This window comes from Pinus tabuliformis, chromosome 4_2, assembly GCF_031772625.1.
Source record: "Pinus tabuliformis cultivar Carrire ecotype Pingquan chromosome 4_2, CPIR1, whole genome shotgun sequence".
Classification (NCBI taxonomy): Eukaryota; Viridiplantae; Streptophyta; class Pinopsida; order Pinales; family Pinaceae; genus Pinus; species Pinus tabuliformis.
The window spans coordinates 776758216-776783673 of NC_142304.1; the positions used below are offsets into that span (position 1 = coordinate 776758216).

The 25458-nt window shown below is 40.1% G+C and overlaps 1 protein-coding gene across 2 annotated transcripts in view; it reads right to left on the reverse strand.

Moving 5' to 3' along the window:
* Positions 1-25458, reverse strand: part of GATB (GLU-ADT subunit B) — a 168886-nt gene that overhangs the window by 105454 nt on the left and 37974 nt on the right. Inside the window, exons 3-6 of one of the 2 annotated variants that reach the window (XM_089424161.1) lie at positions 16280-16420; positions 15872-15988; positions 15585-15782; positions 14961-15029 (exon numbers count right to left, since the gene is read on the reverse strand). In XM_089424161.1, coding sequence (XP_089280287.1) covers positions 14961-15029; positions 15585-15782; positions 15872-15988; positions 16280-16420 — 525 coding nt within the window. Of the gene's footprint in view, positions 1-14960; positions 15030-15584; positions 15783-15871; positions 16076-16279; positions 16421-25458 lie in introns of both variants that reach the window. The other variant, XM_089424160.1, reaches the window with a different exon arrangement.

Here is a 25458-nt window from a genome sequence, read left to right on the forward strand (position 1 = left end):
CACACTCAAATGCTCTCTACTATTGATATGCTATTCAAACTTCATGGTAAAGTTAAATTCTTAAAATAAAAGTGACATTCTCCTTAATCTTCATTTTCATCCTTTTACTTAAATTTTTAACATTACCATGAAATGACTCAGGATGTTTGAGAGTGGTTTCGGCCTCATTGGATTTCATATCTAGAAAGTAGAATTTTAGATTTCATTCAAAATCCAGCAGACTTATCAGTTTTTCAAGATTTCAGGATTGGAGGATTGCAATGTTTCCATTGAATGTTGTCATGTATTAGGGTATGGAACTCGTATTTAATCAAGAGCACCAATCCCTCTATGTACCTTGATGTTAGTGACATTGGTTGTCGAACTCCTCTCGGATTTGCTCCCAAACCAGGAGCTTCTGAAAATGTCGCTCCCGCTCCCGTTTTCGCTCTCGCTCCCCACTTTCGCTCCTGCTCCCAAGTAACACTGAGGCAGATGATGTTGGCAACTCTAGCAGTAGCCAGTAGTACTGGTCACAGACTTTTGTTGTAGAGGCCATTTATAGCCTCCTTGGTTATGTGTTTTTGTTTTGATCTCTATATCATCATCGTTATGTATTGGACAATGCACTGGGTGCCATTTTCTATATTCATGAGCCTACTTTGATCATATGTTGTGTTCTATCTATATTCTAATGCTGTGTGTTTGGAAACATGAATGAAAATCTTTAAAATTATGTGTTTTTATAAAAAATAAATATTTAATGTATTTTTTACAACGACCGAGTCATTGAAATCGAACCGGCCGAGTCGATACCGAGCCGGAGTCGGAGTCGGAGTCGACCCTTGGCCGAGTCGGAGTCGGAGTCGGAGTTTTAAAACTATGCACTATAGCACTTATACTGCTCTCTATCACCCTGATAGGGACTGCGTCACCCTATCCAGCGCTCAGCTCCAATCTACCCCACGAAATCTCCCAGCATCAGCCTCTAGGGTCTGTGTCAGCCTCTTTGGCCCAGTGTCAGCCTCTCAAGGCTCTGCGTCAGCCTCTGTGTCTCCCATGTTGGCCCTCCTCAGGCTCTGCGCAGCTCCTGGCTGCCTCTGCGTGGCCTCTAGCTGGCTCTGCGTCAACCCTCTCCCAGCTTCTGCGTTGATGCTCTTGGTACTATCTCTGCCTCTCTGCTACTACATTCACTTCCCCTCAGCTGCAACTTTGATCACTCCTTTGATTTCCTCCGCAAGCCCTGCCCCAGAAAATCTAATTCTTGATCAACTCGGTGTGTTCTCCATGTGACCCTCAGGCCTCCTCTTATACTTTTCTCATTGACAATTCAACAGTCGAGATTAAGTCCTTAATCAACGGCTAAGATTAGATTTGGCTTGATCCATGACTTTTGGACCATTCTAACTCAGTTTTATATTAATTCACATTAATATTTTATTTTCCCTAAGTTTAGACTTAGGGACTCCATTAGAAATATTAATTATTTTAATATCTCCCAAACTGGTTAGATTTTGCCCAAACCATTTCTAGGTCTTGGAGATCTCATGTGCTTTAGCCTTTCCGCCAATTTTCATGGCTAGAGCACATCCGATGCTACCCCAAATCAACTAGGAGCACCACAGGTCTACTAATTGGAGAACAAGGGGCCACCCACTTGCCCATCATATTCCGAGGAATTTATTCCTCAATATGGCACTTCAGGATATTATTCAGCCTTTGGAGGGCCCTACAACATGCACATATCACTATTTGGCCCCTTGTGAGGTTTATTTTTACATTTGTGAGCTAGTTTAGTGGGCTCGTCACCAATAGGGGTTTTAATTTGCACATTATTTTATCATTAGGGGCTAATGTAGGCCCATATGCTAATTCGAACTCCTTGGGAGGCTATATATTGATGTTAGATACATTCATTTGTATCATCACTTGAATTGGGATCTCTCTAATCATAGAGAATTTTCGCACTTTTTCCTTCGTGGATATTTTTGGAGATGGATGAATTTTGATGTATGGATTTGAGCTATTTCTCTTGTCTTGGAGCTTTATTGAGCAAACGAAATGTTAGTTGGATATACTCTATAACATTGTAAGTAAATTATAATGCTATTATTCTTGTTGTTGCATACTGCTAAAATTAGGGCTAGTTGTTACATTGCCGAAATGTGGAATTGAACATGTTTTTGCTAATTTAATGTATGGTCCAATGTTATATGAATGAAATGTCCTAGAGATTTATTTACCTCGAGAAGCTTGCATCATTTGCTTTGAAGTATAAACGCTTTGAGGTCACTTTTCTTTTCTCTCTCAACATTGAACGAAGTTGACTTTCTGGGCCTCCTTGATCAGGAAACCAAGTTCTTATTCATCATTTGAAATTATCCTTGATTCCATATCCCCAAGTGAACTAGGAACTGATCCCCAAAAAGGGTGATCATTTCAACCCTCTTTTAACCATTTTCCCCTTCTTCCCCAAGTCTAGCCCAATTAGGTCACCTAGGGCATCAATTTCCCAGGAATTGACCCAAGGAAAAAATTTGATCTCCTATAGGCTACTGCGCTGGTGGGTCCCCCCCTCTCCTCCAAATGTGAGGCAATTCTAACGACGGAATCCTCGGGAATCTCAAGCCCTAGCTCTGGGATCGAATTGTGCCTAGGCATCCCCAAGGCTAGACCTCAATAGGATCAATTCCACCTTTTGAAGAAAGTAATCTTGTTTGGTACTTTCCCCTCACCTTGTCCAAGATAGGAACATCATTGGTTGCTACATTTCATCCCTGAACCTGGGCTAGGTCCACTTGGCCCCGTGTGGTCCCACCTCTCAACAAAGACTATTTGTCAAGGACCATTTGGGAACCCAAGTTTCCCAAGGATTATAGGGATTGAGGAACTTGTTCATAAGCATATCCTTTCTCCCTCAATCCTCACCCCTTATCCCTGGTGGACTAAGTCCCTTACTTAAAGAGCAAGCAAGCTCCATTCTTCACTCCATCCTTAGGAAAGGGTCTTCGGGGTCACTTCACACCTATCCACTGACATATACTTAACAAGTGAATCCCTACACTACCGGGACTCCTCCCATCGGTGAAAGTTCGTAAAGAGCAGGGAGACTTCGCTGTGGTGACAGTGGGCTAAGCCTCCATGGTTGGCCTTAACCTAGCAGTTGCCCTCTTAGGAACCCCTTTAGGTCCCTTGTTGGTTTGAGCGATAACAGTTTCTATGGACCCTAGATGAGCCCCTTCCACATTAAGGAACCCATCACTGTCCCAACCCCTGGTGGGCAATGAACTGCCCCACCTCAAAGGGGGTATCTATTGTTGTATCCTACACATCATGCTCTCATCCCTTGGAGCCACGAGCAGTTATGAAGAAAAATCAATCAAAGGCAAAAGGCATATGAAAAAGGATAGAAAAACAAAGGCTGGGGTAACTCATGTACCACAACTTTTGCTCCCTCCTACGCTAATATACCCATGTGTGGGCTTCCCCTATTATAGCTACCCTTATACCATGGCATGTGGCTTGGAGCCTTCACTTGATCCCCACTCCATTTCATCAATATATGACATGCCACCTACCACTTGATGGATGTACCATGGACATGTCACCCCCTTTAAAGGTTGAAAACACTTAATAGGGTCCTTGGTTAACCCCCTTATTGAGCTTGGAGACACTTGTACATGCCAAAGCCCACTATGAAAGGGCATGCCACCAAGAAGTGTCCATTTGATTCCATGATTTGTAAGCTCTTTTACTTGATTACTCTAATGGTTTGTTGTACTAGAGGGCAAGGGGACGCATTGGATCTTATGTTGGATTGCAGGTGGGTCTCCATTTGGGGTTTGGTCTCCTTATACGAGGCCCAAGCCCTCCAAAGGGTCACATTGGCACTTGTAGGGTGAGCATCAAGAGCCATGGGCCTCCACCATAGCAGAGAGCACTTCATGGATCCCCAGTGTTGTCCTCTAAGATGACTCTTGGTCAGTTAGTCATGCCAGAGCATCTAAAATGTTTTGTTGGTTTTTAAGTTTTATGGATGACCAAGGTTATGAATTTATTGAAAACGGGTGCTTAAGCCTTAACAGTTACTAAATTGAATGCAAGGGCTGCTATTTGTCTAGCTATAGTGAATTGATTTAAAGTGAATGAATAGCATAATCTTAATGAAATATAAATTGCTAAATATTCAGATAGAATATTTGATTGGTTATAAGCAAAGAATACAGGCAAACAACATTTCCTGTAGAACAAAATATATTTAAACGAATGCAGATTTGTGTGACAATTAATTGATATAGAGGAGCTTATAATAACAGATAGTCTTATAAACTAGTCCCTAGTTATTGCTTATAACTTCACAGGGGATTTAAGACTGACTGATACTCAGTATGATCTTACCCAGATCTCTGCATAAAGACTTAAATATATGAAGAAAGACATAATGAAATAAGCACATATGAAAAACTTACTAGGAGACAAAACTATAGAAGGCAAATTCAGAATCCTTTCATTAACTTGGCAAATCTCTAGCTCAGTTACAATTTTGTTCTCAAAGCTCATCCAAGGGTTCAACCCTTAATAACTTGAAGGTGGAGTTATTTATACAAAATTTCTTCTAGAGATTTTCAAAACAAAAATACAAAAATAGTACAAAACTATAGGAATTTCAAAACTGCTAAGTGTTGGCACTATTCTTTAGGAATCTGTTGATGATGTGGTCCCCAAAAAGTGTTGCCCAGCTATCCTTCAGTTGTTGATGAAATTTACTCAATAACTTCACACAAGTGATCCCATCGGTCTTCACTTGGTATAGCAAGATTTACCAATTTCCTATAAACTTCATCAACCTCGGTGTACTTCTCAAAAGTGGGCTTATTTACAACAAGATGTTTAATCTCATGCTTAACAGTCAAGTCAAAATCTAAAGTTTCTAACATTTGTTTCCTTGTAATATGACCCTTTATGCCTGCAAAGTTTTCTTTATCAGTTGCTATATTATACAGCTTTTGGCAGTATTCTTCTAAATTAATCAACCTGTCATTTGGGGCCACTAATCCTGGCAGTCCTCTATGATTAAGTAACTTAAACTTATAATGAATCCTTTGGATAGAAGTCTTCAAGGTTTCGCACTTAGTCTCTAACTGAGTCATCAAGTTCTTTTTCTGCAACACCTTCTTGATCTCCAAAATGGTTTTTGTTCTGTCCAGAATCTCAATCTACTCCAACTCAGCCCTGATTTTTGAATTAAGAACTTTGATCATGTTTGAAGCTTCACTTGGTTTGTCTTTAAGAAGTTGCTTCACTTCATCAATGGCTACCTAACATCTGTTTATGAGTTCCTCCTGCTCAAAAATGATCTAAATGGAGGGCCATACTTTAGTTATGGCCTAACTGATATCTGCCCAAATGCTTTCCTTGGCTTGGGCGAAGGTTTGAGCCATCAATGACTAGCTCTGCAACTCTTCAATTCTGCTATTCAACCTGTGTGTTTTCTGCGTTTCTTCAACATACAGAGTATCATTCTTTATCTTCTGAGCTTCCAGATTCTTGAATTCCTTATGAAGCCTTTCATTTTCTTGTTTCTGGTGAGTCAGATCCTGAGAGAATTTGTTCAATCCCCCCACTGTTGATGTAGATTTTGTTGTAGCTTATGTAGATTCCCCTGTTGTTCTGGACACTCTAATAGGAATAGCTGTGATGGGAGTTATAGCTCACTAAGTAAATTGCTCTTTTTCTTTAAGAAATTTCTCCATTTGCTCCTCCATGGTCTTTATTTGTACATTCTACTCAATGATGAGTTTGAGCATTTCTTCCTTGTGTTGTTCACTTTCTGCTATCTCCTTAGTCTGGGGGTCCTCTGTAGAAGGTAGTTTCAGTTGTTTCCTCAATGCTGCAATCTGTGTTTTTCTTCTTAATAATATCTTCAGCGAATTTAACATCAGTAGAGTCATATCCAATTTTAATTACTAAGTCCTCTAATGACTTGACCCTGTTATCCTTTGCTAAAGATGATATTTTCTCAATCTTCAATTGTGACTGCACATTTGACAGAGCGGTTTTGAGCTTTGATAATGCCATAGCAGTATTGGTCATGGTTGAGAAAAGCATCTCACCAGACTACTTATGCATGTCCATTTGAACAACCAGATAACTAAATCAGGAAAGGAATAGGTCTGAGGAAACATATACAGAGGTAGAAAGGATTCCCATAGGTTTATTTCATCTTCAAAGTCAAAGTATGTTTGTTTTAGCCAATTGTGTAATTCAAACATGTCGAATTCACATTCTGTGTCTGCAATTTTGAAATATTGGTCAGCTAATGGGATATGGTCCAGGTCTAAGGCATCAGAGGCCTTTGGGGTTTCCTGTGTTGCAGAGGAACTGGCAGAAGGCTTGTCTTTCTTCTTTGGAGCCATAATATCAAAACTGAAATGGTGGATGGTAGAAAAGTTGCAGAGATACATTCAGAGGACGCTTACTGTTGTAGGCTTGGCAATGGCATGAATCTGTAAAAACAGGAACAGTGAAGGAAATAGTGAAAGAAAAATTGAAGAAAGCGAATGTAACAAGGCGAAGGTATATTTATGATCGAATTAAGATTACCGTTACAGGGAAGGTTGTTACTGATCGGCTAATTAGTCATTTAATGCAACAACAAGAGGCAAGATCAGCGACAGGAGGCAACAAATGGCAGCAACAAATAAGTGGGAGAAAATAGGTGGTAACGGATCAGGGTATGTGGCATGGAGCGGTTGGAGGCGGATGGCGCGGGAGGTGTTACCGTTGGCACAATATTGGAAAGCGCGGGAAGGTAGGAAGGTGTATTTCAGACGGGGGGTAGTGGTAAGCGGTAAGGAGGGAAGGGGGCGTGAAGCGCTAAGGTGACGACACGTAAACGGGGGGCCACGCGGGCAAAACTACTTTTCGCACCCCCACCCCCCACCGTTATCTCATATCATGGCGAGGGGGTGCTAAGAGGTTTCCCTGCCATTGATCTAGGTAAGGAGGCAGATCACCGTCGAATATTGTATGCACTTTATCGCTTTCCGACAAAAACCTTTTGTCATATATGACCTTTGACAATGAAACATAAAATTGTTTATTTACAAAAGAATTAATCACCTTTTAGAAGGTAATTAATCACTAGTTTAAAAATTAATCTATCTTGGGCGCATTTAGACTAGCTGCGCTTATTTAACTATTTGACTAATCAAGCCTAATCTAATACAACTTGGCCAAATTTTGAACATGTTAGGCCTTTTATTTGTCCTATTCTATCCTAATTTCTAATGTTCAACCAAGATTAAACTATTTGGTTGAACTTATTCTCTAATCTAATACAAAAACTTAAAATGATTTGATCAAGGTTAAGTAGTTTGATCCAAATCAGAAGGAAAGGTTGTGGCATAAAAACAAGTTGCACACAAACCTTTATTTATTACAAATACAATTTATTTCATGAAGTGGCATTTAAACAAGCACACTTATACAAAAAAAAAATATTTTCTTTTGATGGGGTTTTATTTCATCTCTTTTTGTATTTTCTATTTTTTCATATTTCCATTTTTTCTTTATTTTTCCATACCCTCTTTTATAAAATAAAAATTGACTTATCAAAAATAAAGCATGTTACAACATCTAGAACCATTCATTGATTGCTCGTGTTCCACCTTTTGGATGAGGATGATGCACCTAGATCACCACACCCAGTTGGCTTCACAGTTGTACCATACACTTGGCAGACGTTCCAAGGCCCAGACGAGGATGTGTCTCACCATGGGAGACAAAGGGAGGGCTTATGTCATCATTCTAGCCCTTACATATGGTTTACAGGCATTGTCGATCTACTTGGAGACCCATGAGGATGTCATTGTGCCCCCACACCCACTTGGGGACACCACATGTGACTTGCATGGATATCAAGGGGCCAACCCCTTGATCATTGTGTTTGGAGCCCATTCTTTCAACTTGGCACACTTTGGATTTCGGTAGGCCTTCTCAATGGCCCAACGACTCACCATGTTTACTATTTTTCACTTTTAAGAGGCTTAGTTTTGTATTATGGAGATATCTTGGTGGGATTGTCACCAAGGGATGTTATTATTGCACATTATTTTATTATTTGGGGCTTAATTAGGCCTAATTAGGCAAATTAAACTCTTTAGGAAGGATATAAATAGATGAGAGGCTCATTCATTCCTCTCATCATCACTTGGATTGGATTAGTAGCTCTTGTGAGAATTTCGCATTCCCTTTTGGAGGACGAGTTTGGTTTCATGGATGAATTTTGATGTTTGGATACTATCTCTTGATCTTGGAGCTTCAAATTTTGTCTTGAATTGATGATTGGATATACTCATTATACATGTAAGTGCTCTTTTTCATGTCTATCTTTACATTTCTCTTGTCACATGAATAATGTATGGGATTTTCACTCTCTAGATCTGAAATTGCCCTAATTTTATGTGAAATTGTGGAATTTTTTAACTTATGAGGCATTGCATATGTTACATGTGTCATGTATGATGAACGAATGTTCCTAGAGGTTAAAATTCATTGATAATACCTTGATAAGTCATCAATTCTTGCACATCGAAGTGTAAATTCCTTTGGTAGCCGAGTTCATGCCCTAATTTGCCATGCGAAGTTGCCTAAGGTCTCCTTGATTGGGTGAAAGCTTCTCCAAATCTCGAAATCTCCTTGACTCCATCTCTCCCTAAGGCAAGGCACTAGTCTAGCCCTTGGTGATCACTTAAACAAACATCTTTATTTTCACCTTTTTCTCCTCTCTCTATGCCTAACCTAGAAGCTCTCCTAGGGAATCAAGCGAAATGTTTTGTAGCCATCCAAAACCCCTGAAATTTGGTCCACAATTGCGCTAGGGTTTTCTCAAGGGATTCTCCAAATCTGAGCTCAATCCAACGGTGGAATCTTGAGATATTGCAAGCCCTAGCTCAAGGATCATTCCTCTCCCTAGGTTGATTTGGGTTAGTGTCCTCATTTGGATCATTGCATTTGAACTTCAAAAGAAAAGTATTCCTTTGATCCTATTCTCCTCCCAAACCTGGTCAAGCCCCTCTTTTGTTGATCAACTCCACACCCTTGACCTAGTTTGGGCCCACTTGGGTTCTTTGTGGTCCTACAACTTTGTAACTCACATTCTACAAGGATCACATAGATGTCATTCCTCCTTTAGGATTCTTAGGTCTAGGATACCTCTTGTTAAGGGATATTCTCCAATCCTAGGTCTAGGTATCATTATAGCCCTTCTTAAAGAGTCAAACACCTTGCTTTCAAATCAAGAGAGCCAATTACTTGAGCCTCTCTTGTGAATAGGCTTTAGAAATCACCCTATATCATTAATCCATCTAGTCTTGTGATTCATTTCATACCAAGTCTCCTCCCATCGGTGACAGTCCGTAAAGAGAAGGGAGCTTTAGCTGAGGTGACTGTGGGCTATCGCTCCATTGTTTCCACTTGACCTAGCAGTAGCTCTATAAGATCCCCTCGTAGGACCCATGCTATTTTGAGCAATAACAAGGCTCAAGCACAGACTGAGCAGACTCATTGATGTTCGGAAAGAAGCAATTGTACAGATTGTTAAGACATCCAGGGTCATGTCTGATGATAGGAAGAGCTTCTAGTACCGAGGGAGCAAACAGGCAAGCAAAGTGAAAGGAGCAGCCTTTCAAGAGGATGTCATGCTCAGAGACAGAAAGTCTCTAGGAGCAATGTACCTTCTTTGAAGAGATCATGTCAAACAGTAGGACTTGCTTACATGACAAAGGGACCAACAGTGGCAAAAGGTCTTGCTTACATTACAAAGGGAGAAGATATAACAAGACTTGCTTACGTGACACAGGGACCAACAATAGCAGGAGGAATTTCCTCCATGACAGAGGAAGCAACCAAGACTACCATAGGAGACTTGTTTCAGTGTCAGAGGGAGTTGACCTTGAAGATTGAAATGAAGGATTCTGGCCAGATATACTATCTCTTGGGACTGGAGATTCAAAAAGTTAGTGGATCTCATGATGTACATGCAATTGATTGGATCCTCGATGTACCTGGTTAACACCAGGCCTAATATTTGCTTTGGAGTAAACACCCTGAGCCGGTATATGTCGAGGCAAATACACTGGGTCGTAGAAAAGCATGGTTGAGGTACCTGTGTGATACAGTGGATATGGTTTGAGATATGTCTCAGGTGACGAAATGAGGTTGCATGATATACAAATTGGGCCGAGAGTGGAGAGGACAGAAAGAACACATCAGGGTGCTCAGGATCAGCGATGATATCTTAGTTTAGTAGGAAGCAGATTTTTTTTGCACTCAGTACAACAAGATTAGAGTACATCACAAACTATATCACAAGAGATGAAGCAGTGTGGCTCCCGAAGCCAAAAGGACATGGCTAGGTCACTTCATCCGAGACATGGTGTAGAGAGGAGCAATAGAGCTCCAGTGCATATACACAAAAGAGCAAATTGTGGACATACTTCATAAACGAGCTTGGTATGATGTTGAATGTCTCCTTCATTAAGAAGTGATGAGGACTTTGCAGGATTGGGCAAACCATCTCTGAGTCATAAAGGACTTTGACTAGGGGAGATGGGTACATTCCAATATAATCAAAACCGGACCGGAACCGATGGAACTGGTTGATCCAGCTGTTTTTGGCCCAAAATCAGTCTGAATCGAGCCTCTGAACCGAAATAGGCTGGTTCGGTACTGAACCAACCTATTTCACTGAACCAGCGGTTCAAGACCGGTTTCGTGCAGAAAAATTTTGCCTTTTTTCTAATATTCAAACCTTTGCCCTCAGCCTAATAATCAAACCTATGGCCCTAGTATTGCTATGTAATTAATGGTAATGTTAAATTCTTAAAGTAAAAGTGACATTTTCCTTTTAACATTACCATGAAATGACTCAAGATGTTTGAGAGTGGTTCCAACCTCATTGGATTTCATATGGAGAAAGTAGAATTTTAGATTTCACTCAAAATCCAGCAAACTTGACAGCTTTTCAAGATTTCAGGATTGAGGTGATCACAACATTTCCATTAGATTTTTTCATGTACGAGGGTATGGAACTAGTATTTAATAAAGAGCACCAAGCTGTCTATTACTTTGATGTTAGTGGCATTGGTTGTCTAACTCCTCTATCATAACTCTACATGTACCCATCACTCAAAAAAAAAATTGACAAGACATGCGACGTTTTTCTATCTTATTTTAATGCCTAAATGGTTATATTGATGGCGAAGACCCCAATATAGGCAATGATTTTGATGAAATGTAGGCATTTGTTGTAGCGTGATTTTTTTGGATGCCAGAGGCCATCTAGAGCCTATTTGTTGATGTATTTTCGGTTCATAGATGGATTGCACTCGATGCTATTTTGGTTATATGCACCCTTACATGCTATGTTAATGAGAAATTTGCATATTTGTGTATAAATGGTTTGGATTCATATGGATGCACATGAATATATATGTTTTTCTTTAAAATATGAATATTTTATGTGTTTTTGGTAAAGTGGTTTTTTTCTGATTTTTAACCAGTTTCGACCGGTTCTCGGTCCACAAGGTTTTTCGGTTCAATCACCTATTTCGTTCTAATAACATTGGTACATTCACCTTTGAGGCCAGAAGGACTTGGCTAGGTCATAAAGGACTTTGACCAAAAAGGTGAATGGCCAAGGAAATTACAGGGGCAAAATACAAGATTGGACAAATCTTCTCCTACAAAGCTAGCACAACTTGTCGTCCAGAAGGACTTGGCTAGGTCATAAAGGACATTGACCAGAAGGGTGAATGGTCCAAGTGCAAACTCTCTCCTGAGAAGTCAAAAGGACCTTGCCGGGTCATAAAGGACTATGACCAAATGAGATACATATATTTACCTAAGGAGCCATAATGGACTTTGGCCAAAGGTAAATGGCCCTGGATACTCACATGCATATGAGGATAGACGTGCATACACACGACAAGTTCATGAACTTTTCTTAAGAAAGGAGAAATTTCAGCTAAAGGAAAATCTATTGCGTCCAAGCATAATACCTCCCTCGCTAAGAGCAAGTGTTTATTTTCGTGTAGCAACGGGAGGTATTCCCGCATGCAAAGAAGCCTACCAATTCATGCTAGAAAAATTACAGAAATAAAAATTATAATTATAATTTGTGGGCTTCATGTAGGCTCAAAACTGTCAAGTCAGCCCCAACATGAAAGTGTATGACCTTTTGTCAAATTCACCCATTTGACCTATATAAATTTGTGATGTGACTCATCGTTTCACGACCAATTCAAATCATCAATCAAATCTTCTCTAGCAGCCGCATGTGGGTGCAAAAGGATGAATTTACTAAGTTTTGACAAAATCTGAAGTTTGACCAAAGTTGACCATTGACTTGATGTTTGACTGAGCTAAACTGGATGTCTTTGACAGAGCTGACTGGATGTATTTGACCAAGATTTCTGGCTGACTTTGACCACAAAAACAGGACAAGTTTGACCACAGGAGGGGACTGTTTGACCACGCAGGTTTGATCGCAAGAACTCAACCGCAGATCCAAGTTGACTGCAGGGGTCAACCATAGGTCCAAAGTTGACTGCAGGATATAGGTTGACCAGGCCGAAAAGTTGACCAGAATTGACTATTTTTAAGGCTTGAACTGCATTGACTAAGCTGGAATTTTGACCAAGTTTGACTAGTGCTTAAACTTGAATTTTGGCACAGATTTCTAGACAGCTTATTGGAATTGTAAACATTGTTGAAGAACAATTTCTCATAGGAATTAAAGTTGCTGGATTTTCTCCCAAGTTTGGGTTTCCTAGGGAAAATTTGCCATCTTTATTGTGCTTGGCTGTCTCTTTATAATCTTACTGTTTTCGCTGCATCACTATTGAGATTTTCTGTGTATAATTGCTCATGATATAAGTGATATAAAATAATCTCGTTGAAGATCATTAGGAAGTAATTATCTGATCCAGGTGGATATTGGTGGCCACCCGCCAATTCCACTTGGACCCCCACCATTGTTTCTTTCAGTTTTTCAGTTTCCTTAATTGTAGCACAGTTTACTATTTTTAGCAGTTTTTCAGGTCCTAAACTTTCGGAGCCGTTTTGAGGCCCTAACTGGCAATCTACCGCCAGCGATTTTCTATCTAAAATCATCTTTTCTGTTGTAGTCCTCAAAGAGATCTTTCCAACGGGTTATCATGCACGTCAAACGGAGATAATATTACCAAGTCGCGACCCCGAGAAGTTGGCTGTCGAACTCACTCCAACGGGGCCTATAAACTCTTGGTGTTACATCTCCTCGGGTTAGGGTTTTGGTTGTTTAGGGTTTGTTTTTATTGTTAAATAATAAAAAGGCCCTTGAGTCTCATTGTAACGCAGTTCAGAGGCATGTAGCCGCCACATCTCTTCTCAGAGATAAGCTACCATCGCCCGAGCTAGTCTTATTTCCATTCTGTTTGTAAGCATATTTCAATGTTTGATATTAATGAAATGAAGTGTTATTTCTATTGCATCTTTGTATTTATGGTTATATCTGTAATTTGTTGTGTTCCTGTTTAAATCCGGATCATTATCAAATAAGAAAATTTGTTTCTACTGTTCATCTTTGTAGAAAATTCAACAACAGGGAAACAATCAACATCATGACAAAATGCACCGTCAGGAGCAGAGGCCAACTCTTGCTCCTAAATCCCCTAGAATAAGGGGTTGAGGATCCTCATTGGATGTAACTTTACAACAATGTTTGCAATGTGTGGTAACGATGAGAGTTCAGCATTTTTTGTGGTTACTTTCATAGAAAGGGGCCCCTCTTGGCACTTGGATGGTCAGGGACAGCTGTAAATTTCATAATTCTTATTATCATCAATGATACAAAACAACCAGAAGAGTTAGCTAATTAGATAGAAATGAAGGGTGTCAATTGCTCTATCACCATCATTTAGGAAGTTATAAACACAACCTTAAAACATCTTATGAGTCTATTAGAGTTTAATAGACGGTTTTAATCATTGGGCATAAGATGTTTCTTTTGTTTAATAACTTGACTCGCTTTCCTCAGATTCAATATTCTTAAAAAGCTAACAACAGCAGCAACTGTACATTTTGAAGATTATGAATATCACCAGAATTTCCAAACAATTCTTTCTGTGACATGTAGGAACCATTCAACTTTTAATCCTTTTTCAAATATTCATTAACTGGGCACTACTTGATTGTAATGAAAGCAAAATGTGCAATGACAATCACTGCTGAAGGAAGCCTTCTCTCAGTCCATATATTTAAAATGTTAAACAAGAGAGAAATCAATGTTACATAGCTTATTTTTATGGAACAGTAAAGCTCCCCTTTGGAAGAAACATTGCAAAAATGTTTCTCCTAAAATGTGAAATGTCCGTACAAAACACAGTAAAATTGAAAATATAATGGAAATTTACAGAAAAAGAAAACAAAATCCAAATACTCACAGGTTAATTTACCCATTATTTTCATTAGTTAGGCACCTGCTAAGGTATAATCCTATAAAGTATAAACCTTGGTAAATCTATAGCACATAAGAATCTGTGTATGGGTTTCCCCAACAGTATGAACATTTTCCCAATGTAAAACTTTGCACATTTTACCAAAATGCTGGAAACAAACTTCCCAAAAGTAAAATCAGTGGTTGTGCGCCAATCCACTGACATGGTTTGATAACATTAATGTAACCATTTCAGAAAAACAGACTGACTACAATCTAAAGACATAGATGAATACATAGTAATACTAAAAGCTCTAAATTGTAAATAATGATATTCTTCACATGCATACGCATTACACTAACCTTGCCACAATGGAAAATAATCGCAACAAAAAATTGCTAGACCCCCTATCATTGTTAACTATATCCACTATCAACTTTCAATAGCACTACACATGTCAACATTGAAGCATCCCTGGAGGGATTGCATCACATCACTGACCTGAACCAGACCCTTTTCTTCTATCAATGCTTTGACAGATCCTCCTTTTGCAAGAAGTTCTACTAGTACCTGAAAAGAGAGAATGGTATTAATGTCCATGGATGATGAAAAAGCAGTCAATGGAACTGAAAAATTAAAGATAAGTTATATATAGTCAACAAAGTGCCTTTACATGTGATTCACAATTCCGAGATGTTTCAGAAGGCCAAACTAATTTATCCTCTAAAGCTACAAATCCTACTTTTAAACTGTGGGAGGCAAGCATATATGTTTGGTACTAGAGTTACTCAAAAAAGTTTTGCAGGTACTAAAAAATTGTCAAAGCAGATTTAACCCGCTTAACTCCCAATAACTTTTTATGGCTCTTTCAATTTTTCCAAAAGAAGCATGGAAACAATTCTATGTTTTGTATTAAAATGAATATGCACTCTTATAAAGTCATAAAGCACAAGAAAAATATGAAGAGAAGAAAGAGTAAATAAAGTGATGTGATAGATAACACTATGCAGCTGAACCTGTAGGCAAGGGAAAAATAAACATAAATGATAATATCAAGGGTACGTAGTCTCATGATTTGCTCCTAACACAGACTTCTAAAAATGCAACAAAGATAACACATCTAACCTCTTTGCCAATTTTTCCACTGATGGTTCCATCTTTAATAAAAGCTATAAGGTCTGCCAATTCAAAAGGTGTTAATTTGATCTCAGATATTGACAGCTTCTCACTCTTAAGATATGCTGCTATATCACCCATTATCCAATTAGCGGCCATCTTCGCATCAGCCCCCTTTACCAGAACTGCATCGAAAAAAGCTGCCACCTAAGACATACAACATAATGCCACTTTCAGTTCAATTTGGATCATGAATACGAAGATGGATCATTTTACATTCATCATTCAGCAATTACATCACTGTCATTTGCTAGTATGATGACATCTTGCATGCTAAGCCCCATTCTCTCATAACGTCGGTGCTTTTCATCTGGGAGCTCTGGAAGACTAGCTTTAACAGCATCAATATAATCCTGCGTTAAGATAACGTCCGGAAGATCAGGTTCTGGAAAGTATCTGTAATCAGCAAGTCCCTCTTTCACCCGCATTGTAATTGTACGCTGACAAGTATGGAGACAGAAGACAATATTTTAGACATGCAGTGCGATCTTGGAGACAAAGAGCATGAAATTAAATAAGAAGAGACATGATATGCATATTCCCGAAATACAAAAACACCATACACATCAAACTTTCCCAAATTTCTTGTAGCCTCATTAAAAACATCCAAAATCAAGCTTCTAGCAATACTTGCTTGTTCAAACCTGACTTTCCTCTTCCCAAAGTCGAGTTTCTTGGACAATCTCATTACCTTGACCTTCCTGGTGGAGAGTCACCTGTCGAGAAATCTCAAAATCAATGGCTCGTTGCATTGCAGAGAATGAATTCATGTTCTTTATCTCCACCTGTCAGAGCACAAGAAACGTGAAATAAGAGACATGTCTTGCATATTTTTCCTTCATGGATAACATCAAAGATATCAGGCCACAAAGTCCTAGAGGAGCAGAAATATAAGTAAAATCTTTAAAAAATAGGGTTCACATTTACATACAGACATGTAATCCTACAAAAAGGCATTCAAAAACATGTGACAGGACTGAGGACTGCCAACATCCTCCTGATAATCTTGAATGCCTCTGAATTTAAACACTAGATGACAAGAGCATTCAAGGTACTAGAAATTAACCTGTCTCAAAGTGAAAATCAAGGAAACATTGAAATGAAACTTGGAGCATAAAAACGATGAATTTTCTGGAGCCTCCTGATCCAGCCTTTCAACATAAGTTTCAACTGTGTATCAAGCCTGTACCAGACTACTAGTTTTGCTAGATATGGAATAAAAAGCAATAAAACTTAAAAGAAACACAGTTACTGACAAGTTGGGATGATTTTTTAATGCCCAAAAGAATAAACAGCAAGAGAACTGAAAATGAATAAAGCATCCGGAAGAAACTATGAATTAAATGGATAATGCACTCTAAGAGGTATCCACACTGTTTGGAAGATGACCTTTCATATCTGCACACCCTTTCAGTTCAACTATATTTAGATCAATTATGTACAGAAAGCTGGAATTGCTGGCTGTGAGTTTAACGTTCCACATAATTCTTAGCTGTATTGTTTTTATCTAATTCTATCGGTAACCAAGTTTTTTTACCTTTTTTAATCCTGTAACCAGGAATTCTCAGTATCCATTTTGTCTTCCATGATTGCATTATTCAATGCTTATACAGCCCTTCCAAAAGAATAATAATTTAATGGTCTCCACTGCTTTCTTCCATAGTTAATGACAATCTCTTTTCAATCTTTTTATTATAGCCTCAAACATTAAGAAGACTCTCTTGGGACACTCTTACGTTGCATATGGTACTTAAAGCCATGGATGAAAAATGGACTTAGAAAAAAGGTCGACATACCCTTGAGAGGGAGCTAAAAAAGGGGTCTAATAGACAAATGAGAACATAAAAGGTAAAGCATAACAAGGATGGAATACATGAGAGCTTCCAAAGCATAATAAGGATACCAGATGCGACATCAAGATGAAGTTGTGGATTGCCTCCCCAATGGATTGAATAGTAAGGATTTGAAAAGCGTTGAAGGCTGAAGCGCTATAAAAGCTCTCAATATTTCATCTGTGGGAATAAAACACGTTTCTATTCATATGCCATGTTTCTATATGTATGCATTTGGAAGAAAGCTTGTGAAAAGATAGACAAAGCAACACCCAGTTAATAGAATACTGTAAAGAATGGATTGTGCATGCAGGAGGGCTTGTTGGGAAGAGATGTTGCTCTTTTCTATCCATTTAGTAGGCAACTGTTCCCTGGAAAAGGACTTGCATTTGCTTCCATTGTCAAAGAGATACTTGCTGTTATAAGCTGCTTTGGGTAGTCCTCTAAGATCTGAGAATATTACAGGTGATCTCACCCATTATCAGATAACAGTAACATTATACAACAGGATATTCTCCAGCAAGGTTGCAATCTTACATTGCACAACATAAGTCTGAATTGGCCTCATAAGTACATACAGGTTAACACAGCCTCATAGGTGCAAATGTGTTTTAGTCTATGTTGGTCAACTGACAGTTGCGCCAAATCATGCCAGAACATAAGTTATGCATTCTATGCCAAGGGCCAAACGTGAAGCACTACACAGGAAGCCTGTAGTGGAGATTCCCTGACCTCCTGAGATTCTTCATCTGTGCTTAGTGCTAGCATCTGAGATAGGAGAGACAGGCAGGATGGAAGGTGTTAGTTCATGATGATGAGCATGAACAGGTGCAAGAGGCATGGACAGGTGCTGCAAGAGGAAGCACAAAATGTCAAGAGGTGACAACCTCTTGAATCTAGACATGTGGTTGTAAGAGAACTTGATGCAGGGATTGGAACATGGCCATCATGTTTTAAACCATTTTGGTTTAAAATTATTGTAGCTGTTGTGAAAATCCCTATTTTTGTTGTGCAAGGGTTTCCATGAAGAGGTTCTATAACTATCAATCCACCAGGACTTGGGTTTGGAAACCTAGGAAACAACAAAGGCTCTAGAAGAATTGCATGGAGCCATAGAGTGGGTCCAAATGAAAATTTGATGTTGTTTTCAAGCCAAAACAATGATCCACAGGTTAAATGCACGAAAAGGGCATCCATCAAAAAATTTGCAAGTGTGGAACCATCCTGTGGGTTTAATCAACAAAATGGACAGAAAACCAGTGGAACAGACTACGAATAGCCAGTGATTCCACCTATCACAAACAGGAATATGTGGTTGCAACAAAATTGAAGAAATATTTCTTTTCTTTTCTTTTTCGAAAATATGTCATATATTGACATAAAAGTATTTACAAACAGCAAATCAAAAAAGTGGATGGGTATATACAATGGAACTTATTTCCTCTTCCTCAACACTACTAATGCAGAAATAAAATCTATAGAAGCCACTGCATCTAACGAGTTTGTATCTTTTATCAGTGAGGCACCTTTATCTAACCACTGGTGATGTACCTCAGCACATGACAAGGTACAAAAAGCAGGCAAACAACTGACCTTACACTCAAAAACAAATCTACACCTGATCTGCCAAGCAGAAACTCTCAAATACTGTCAAACTCAATAAAAAGAGGATCAAACCAGATAGCTGCAATCACCAAGAAAGATGTTAGCTTTCGGGGTTACTCTGAAAGTGTTTACACCATGTTTGGGCGTGCTTCATCTGATGTGGAGTCCATGGTGTATGGATGACCCTTGGTTGTTCTGTGATGGACAGACACAATGGAGCTGACCTGCTTGTTGGCTGCTAAACCTTGTGTGGATGCTTATGTGTCATTCTCCCTTGGACCATTAAAGACCAAGACACTTTGGTAATTTCTTCATGCAGTGCACACATGGAGGTTAGTTGATTGCTTTGGAGCATGACTTGCCTTGGAGGAAGAGCAATGGGCATACTAGAGGGCATTGAGCCCTAGATGGAATGGTGGCATTTGGCTGCTTGTATGGAGACCTATATTTGACCTGAGGATGTTTGGGTTGAGGGACTGGCTATGTAGGTGTGGTCGACCACACGTGGCTTTGGAGGAGTGTTGGAGCTTTGGAGGCTAGTGGACTTGGAGGAGTGTTGGACAAATCTCATGGAGCGCTCATGCCTTGGAGCCTTTCTTGTAGAGATCTTCACCTCCAAGCTTGACATGTGTCACTTGGAGATAGAGTGCCCCACATGTGAATCTAATTGCATAGAGTTAGATTGCATGAAGAGATTTAGGCCCACTTTATAGTGTTAGTGACCCCCTTTACCTCTCATATAAATAGAGGAAGGAGAGAATCCTTTCAAACATTCATTCATTCATTATCTTGTGGTAGAGATGTGGGCAGCGTACTGCACTAGCCTCTCTCTCTCTCTATGTACTCTTCATCATATTATCTCACCCTGTTTTGGACTGTTAGGGTTCTTGGAGAAGTCCAAGGGTTTTCTACATTTAGGGTTTCATCCTAAAAAATGCAAAGAAGTTAGGTTTAAGAGCCGGGGTACCCATATAAAATTTTCTCAGCAAGAGGAGTATACCATCAGCTATATAGAGAAGACTGTCACCTGAGGTTATTTCATGCATGATCTAGTAGTTATTATGGGTGGCATTAGAGGTCGCTTTGCCATGAGATTTCACATTTTGGGGTGTTATATATGGTGTTATCATCAAAAATTTCATTTTTGTAATTTTTATAAAATGCTGACAGCTGCGTTGTCAGCATTTAAGGTTGTAATAAACAGGTTAACTCTCCTAACAATGTTTTGGGACCCGATATAATTGGAAAAGCGAATATCGTTGACAACAAGGATAGCATTGTTTTCTTATTTCACCAACAAGTCAATTGTTAGCGATTAAGTTATTAAGCAAAGTCTTTCGGTAGAAATCACATAAGATAAAGTTTTGGCCGACACGTTTCGAACCAACAAGTGTGGTTCATCATCAGGACCAGATGAAGAGGCAGACCATGGCAAAGGCTTAAATAGAGAGCAATGTGATTTCTACTGAAAGACTTTTCTTAATTTATTATGGATCACAGAAGCCTGAATACAGAGATTAAGTTATTTTTAAATATTTGAAGTGTTGACTGTGTTGACCACATCAGCGTCGGTATAACACAGATGTCTTTGTTATGTTCAAAAGGGTAAAGCACGAATTTGATCGTGCTTACCATTTGTAATAATTAAAGGTGTTATGTAATCAATTTCATGTAATTATTGATCATGATTCACACTCGTGATCAAACGTGATGTTAAGTTTAACTTGACGCATGTAGGTTCACCATATCTTGCACCTCATATCCTGTAAGCAGTTATATTGGTAAAGTTATCTTAGTCCTCCACTTGGCAATTAATGTTATTTCCACTACAGGAACACAGCATCGAATCCCGTGGATAACACCAACCAGAATGGGAAAGGGAGGCATGCTAGACCAAACTGAACCTAAAGAGCCAAAGCTATTGAATGTCTATCCTGATCTCCTACATTTGTTCCAACAGGCAGGGTGGAGTCAGTTCTTCTATCGGTGTTCTGATTACCACGATTTGGTAGCTCAATCATTTGAAGCAGGTTTTGATGGGAGCCGTGTAGAAGTCGGTGGTCTAAACATTTTGAAGTTACAGAGCACACAGTGGCCGACGCCACAGCTTTGCCCATGGACAGTGACAGGGTTTTTCGCAACCATATTCTAGCAAGCGTAGACATTCCATCTTTCTTCAAGGAAGAGAACAGAGCAGAAAATTGGAAGGTCGGGGTTCGGAAAAACTAGCTACAAGACAAATGGTATGCTCCCCTGCAGCTTTGCCAACAATATTTTACTTGTGAAGGACGTTATAATAGGATCAATTTGTATCATTTTTACTTCTTAGCACATTTAGATGGGCAGATTAGGATTAATCCCTGCTTCTACTTGCTGGAAAGCCTCAAGCACATGGCTGCTAGGTTCAGGGCTAGGGTTAACCCTTCCTCACATTTTATTTATCATAAGGCACTGATAAAACTTTTGATAGAAAGTCAGTTGAGTAAGCTCGAGAGGACCTGGAACCATTTCCTTTTCTGGGGAGGGTTCCAGCCAGAAGGAAAAGAGGTGGACCCCAAACTATTAAGAGGATGAATAAGACTCAGACTCAAGCTCCTGTTCAGACTCCCATCATGCATGAAAAATCAGAAGCCCCATCTACCTCAATTGCCCCAAAAGCTCCTAAGGTCTATCAGAGGAAGAGTGCTCGGTGTGAAAATTCCTATCCTCAAGGAACCCCTACTACAGCAAAACTAAATTTACTTCTCCTACTTGATTTTAATATACATTATCAAGTTATTCTCTGAATACTGAAGTAAATCACTTATGCAGCCTACACTACTTTAAATGATTACATGAAACAGAAAACTGAGCAAAGGACAAGATACATAGCACAGTTATTTTTGGACAAAATGGTCCCCGGAAAAACCCAATGCAGGAAAACCGGTGCAGCAGCTTTGAGGGTTTTATATTATTAAGCAGTAGTTTTGAATACAATGTTGGTTGCCCTCCCGACAAACCAATGACAGAGAAAATATAATGGCGGAAAACTGAGTGAGTTTTACCTCACTTCACCTAGCAAATTCCGGCTGATCCGGTAGCAGAACTGCCTAACCCCGACTATCCCTGCGCTAGCCCTACGTAGGCCCTGCGTCAGCGTTACAGGCTCTGCATCAGCCCTGCGTTGTCTCTTCTGCCACCTGGAGCTTCTGCATCAAACTCTCCCGGTTGTTCCAACAGCTCCCTGGTAGTGTCGATCTTTCTGCGTGAGAGCAACCTCACTTCTGCGCTGACCCTTCTGGCTCTACGTCAAGACTGCGTGGGCCCAGACTAGCCCAACGTCAATCCCTCTAGATGTTGCGTTGCTTCCACTAGTGTCTCTCCGCCTCTTTGTCCAGTACTCCTGAACTGTCCCTGCCCCTCTGCTGCAGAATGATCACTAAGTTCGAATTCTCAGCTTCCTAACCCCAAAAATCGAACTCCAAATCAATTCGCTCTCTCCGTGTGTGTTTCTAAATGAACCCCAAGCCTCCTTCTTATACTTTTCTCGTTGAGACTTCAACGACTGAGATTAAGTCTCTAAACAACAACTAAGATTAAAATTTGATTTGATCCGCCTTCTAGATCATTCTCACCTGTATTTTGATTAATACCCATTAATACTTTAATTTTCCTAAGTTTAGACTTAGGAACCCCATTAAAAATATTAATTATTTTAATAAAATACAATCTGGGTGGAATATCCCCAAACAGTTTCTGGGTTCTTTAGAACTCATGCGCCTTAGCCTCTCCACCAATTTTCATGGCTAGAGCACATCCAATGCTACCAAAAACTAACACTCCCTCTTAGCGAAGAAAGTACTCTAGCAACAATGTCCAACTGCATGCTGCTCTGTTTCTGAAGCATCTCCTTTCCGCACTATTGTTGCCACCAACATTGTGTTGTTGCTGCTACAATACTGCTACCCATGACATTCGCACTGCCACTGCTGCATCTGTACTACAGCTCCCTCTGCATCTGCTGCTAATGCTACCAGTGCTAGCTCTGAACTGCGTCATTTTCCAATTGTTGTTGCTCAGCAACGGAAAAACAATCAAAATTTCTTAACTAACTATGTTCAGCATAATACCATGAATGTTGGAATCTGATTGCTACTAGTCTCTGACCCTCTGAATATTTTGCGTTGTTGCTAACTTCTGCACTGTGCCACCTGCACTGCTGCCAACCTTGCTTTGCATTGATCAGTGTCTGGTCTCAGGCTACTACATCTCTCTCCAATCAATCCACTGCATCATCTGACACTAAGTCCATCTCGCTATTGCTGATTCTCGGGCTCTCGTAGCAAGGAATTGATCCAAGGGGTGGACTCCTCAAGCCTGCCCACATGTAATCCTCCCGACTATAGCTCAATATTGCCCCATTTCCCTCCTAGAGATGCATGGGCACTCATGGCAAACTCATCTTCGTCAATTTTTGGGATCATGTTTCTCATCCTTATCCTTTTGCTTCAAAGGACGCTGGAATGCAAAGTGGCCCATCTCGCCACATCTGAAACATTTCACCTTCGAAATTTCCTTCTTCCACTTCTGCTTTTGTTGTCCCTTTGATGCTACAACTGTGTTCTCCTCCTCTTCCTTGGTCTTCGTGCCACTCCCACTACTCCCATTGAGGTTGACCTTAACCAGATCCCTCCTTAATTCTTCTTGTTGAAGGGTTGCCCACATCTCCTCCCATGAAGGTAGTCTTTTCCTGCCCAATACACTTTGGACGAAGACTTGCCATTCATCCGAGACTCCATTCAGGGTAGTCGTTATGTTAAGTTTTGTAGATGTTCTATGCTAAGAGCAATTTCACTTTTCTCACAGCAATCATACAAGTAGATAAGCAAAATGCAGATAGAACATATGAGCAGATCTTATAGAAGACAAATCAGAAACAAGAAAAATGTATGTGTTCGTTTCGGCGGTCAGCAGGATGCTTCAACCAGCAAAGTCTCCTTTGGTCAGCCAGCCCAGCATGTGTCACAACAACCCTCAATGCTAGTCAAACTTCTGCGAAACCCTAGCAGCAGAAACCCTAGCATGTGAGTTGTGTTATCCTCAAATTCTTTCCAACTTTACCTGTATATATATCCATCAATGAGGGTGTGTGACACATCTGTTGGGCATGTGAGCCTACATTACAAAACTGGCTGACCTTGCACATATAATTTATTAAGAATAATAAATTCACAATATATGTTCTGCTCATCGGATTAAGACTATTTTTATATGGATTTTACACCTCTCAGAAAGAGGAATCCAACAAAAATACTAGCCTCTTAATCTGAGCATCAGAACATGGAGTTTGGACCTAGTTGTCCAAATTTAACACTCCCTCTCAACTAGGGAGAACTCCATTTATTAGTGCAATCAACATCGTGAGTCATCCCGCCGAAACTTGCTTTGCTGGCTTCTTTATTTTAGAACAGAAGTGGGTCAGTCACAAAGACATCATTCCCCGACTGACATAATCAGTCCAGAGGTCCCAGACCTCACAAATCTTGATCCCAGATCAAGTGGTTGGACCATGCCATCCTAGATAGAGAGTACGGCAATCTCTGATGCGTCCATCAGTCTTTGCTAATAGTCTCTAGCTTTTCCACACCTCATTGGCCAAATGAGAGGTACTTCCCATGAGCCCTGAACTCAATGGGTAGGATGCATACGGGGCACAGATTAAATGAGTGGCGAACCAGCTCAATAATCACAAGGGTGGGGCAGAAGCATTATGAGTGCTTATAGCTCCGAGAAGCTATCCCCAAAGCCCCCCAGAGCTCCCAGAGCTCATTGTCCAACAGGACCCATATCATAGGGTCTTTCCACGACACCAAGACTCTCACGGAAGGTTAGGAACTTGACCTTCCCCAGGGGCTTAGTGAGAGTATCCGTGACCTGCTCATCAGTTCCTATATGATCGAGCCTTACGGCGCCTCGCTGTACCATATCCCGGATAAAGTGGTACCTGATATCAATATGCTTGGATCGGTCGTGGAACACAGGATTCTCAGTCATACGAATCCCACTCTGATTATCACAGAGTATTACAGTGGTATCTAGCACATGTTGGAACAGCTCACTAAAGAGCTTCCTCAACCAAACTGCTTCACAACAGACCATACTAGCAGCAATGTATTCGGCCTCCGCGGTGCTCAAAGCCACCGACTTCTGCTTCCTGCTCATCCATGAGATCGAAGCAGAACCAAGATTGAAACAGCATCCAGATGTGCTCTTACGATCCACCACACTGCCAGCCCAAACGGCATCAGTATATCCCCGGAGTATCACACTCCCGACAGTGTATCTCAGCCCATGGTTTATCGTGCCCCGAAGATATCTCAAAAGATTCTTGGCACCAACCCAGTGAA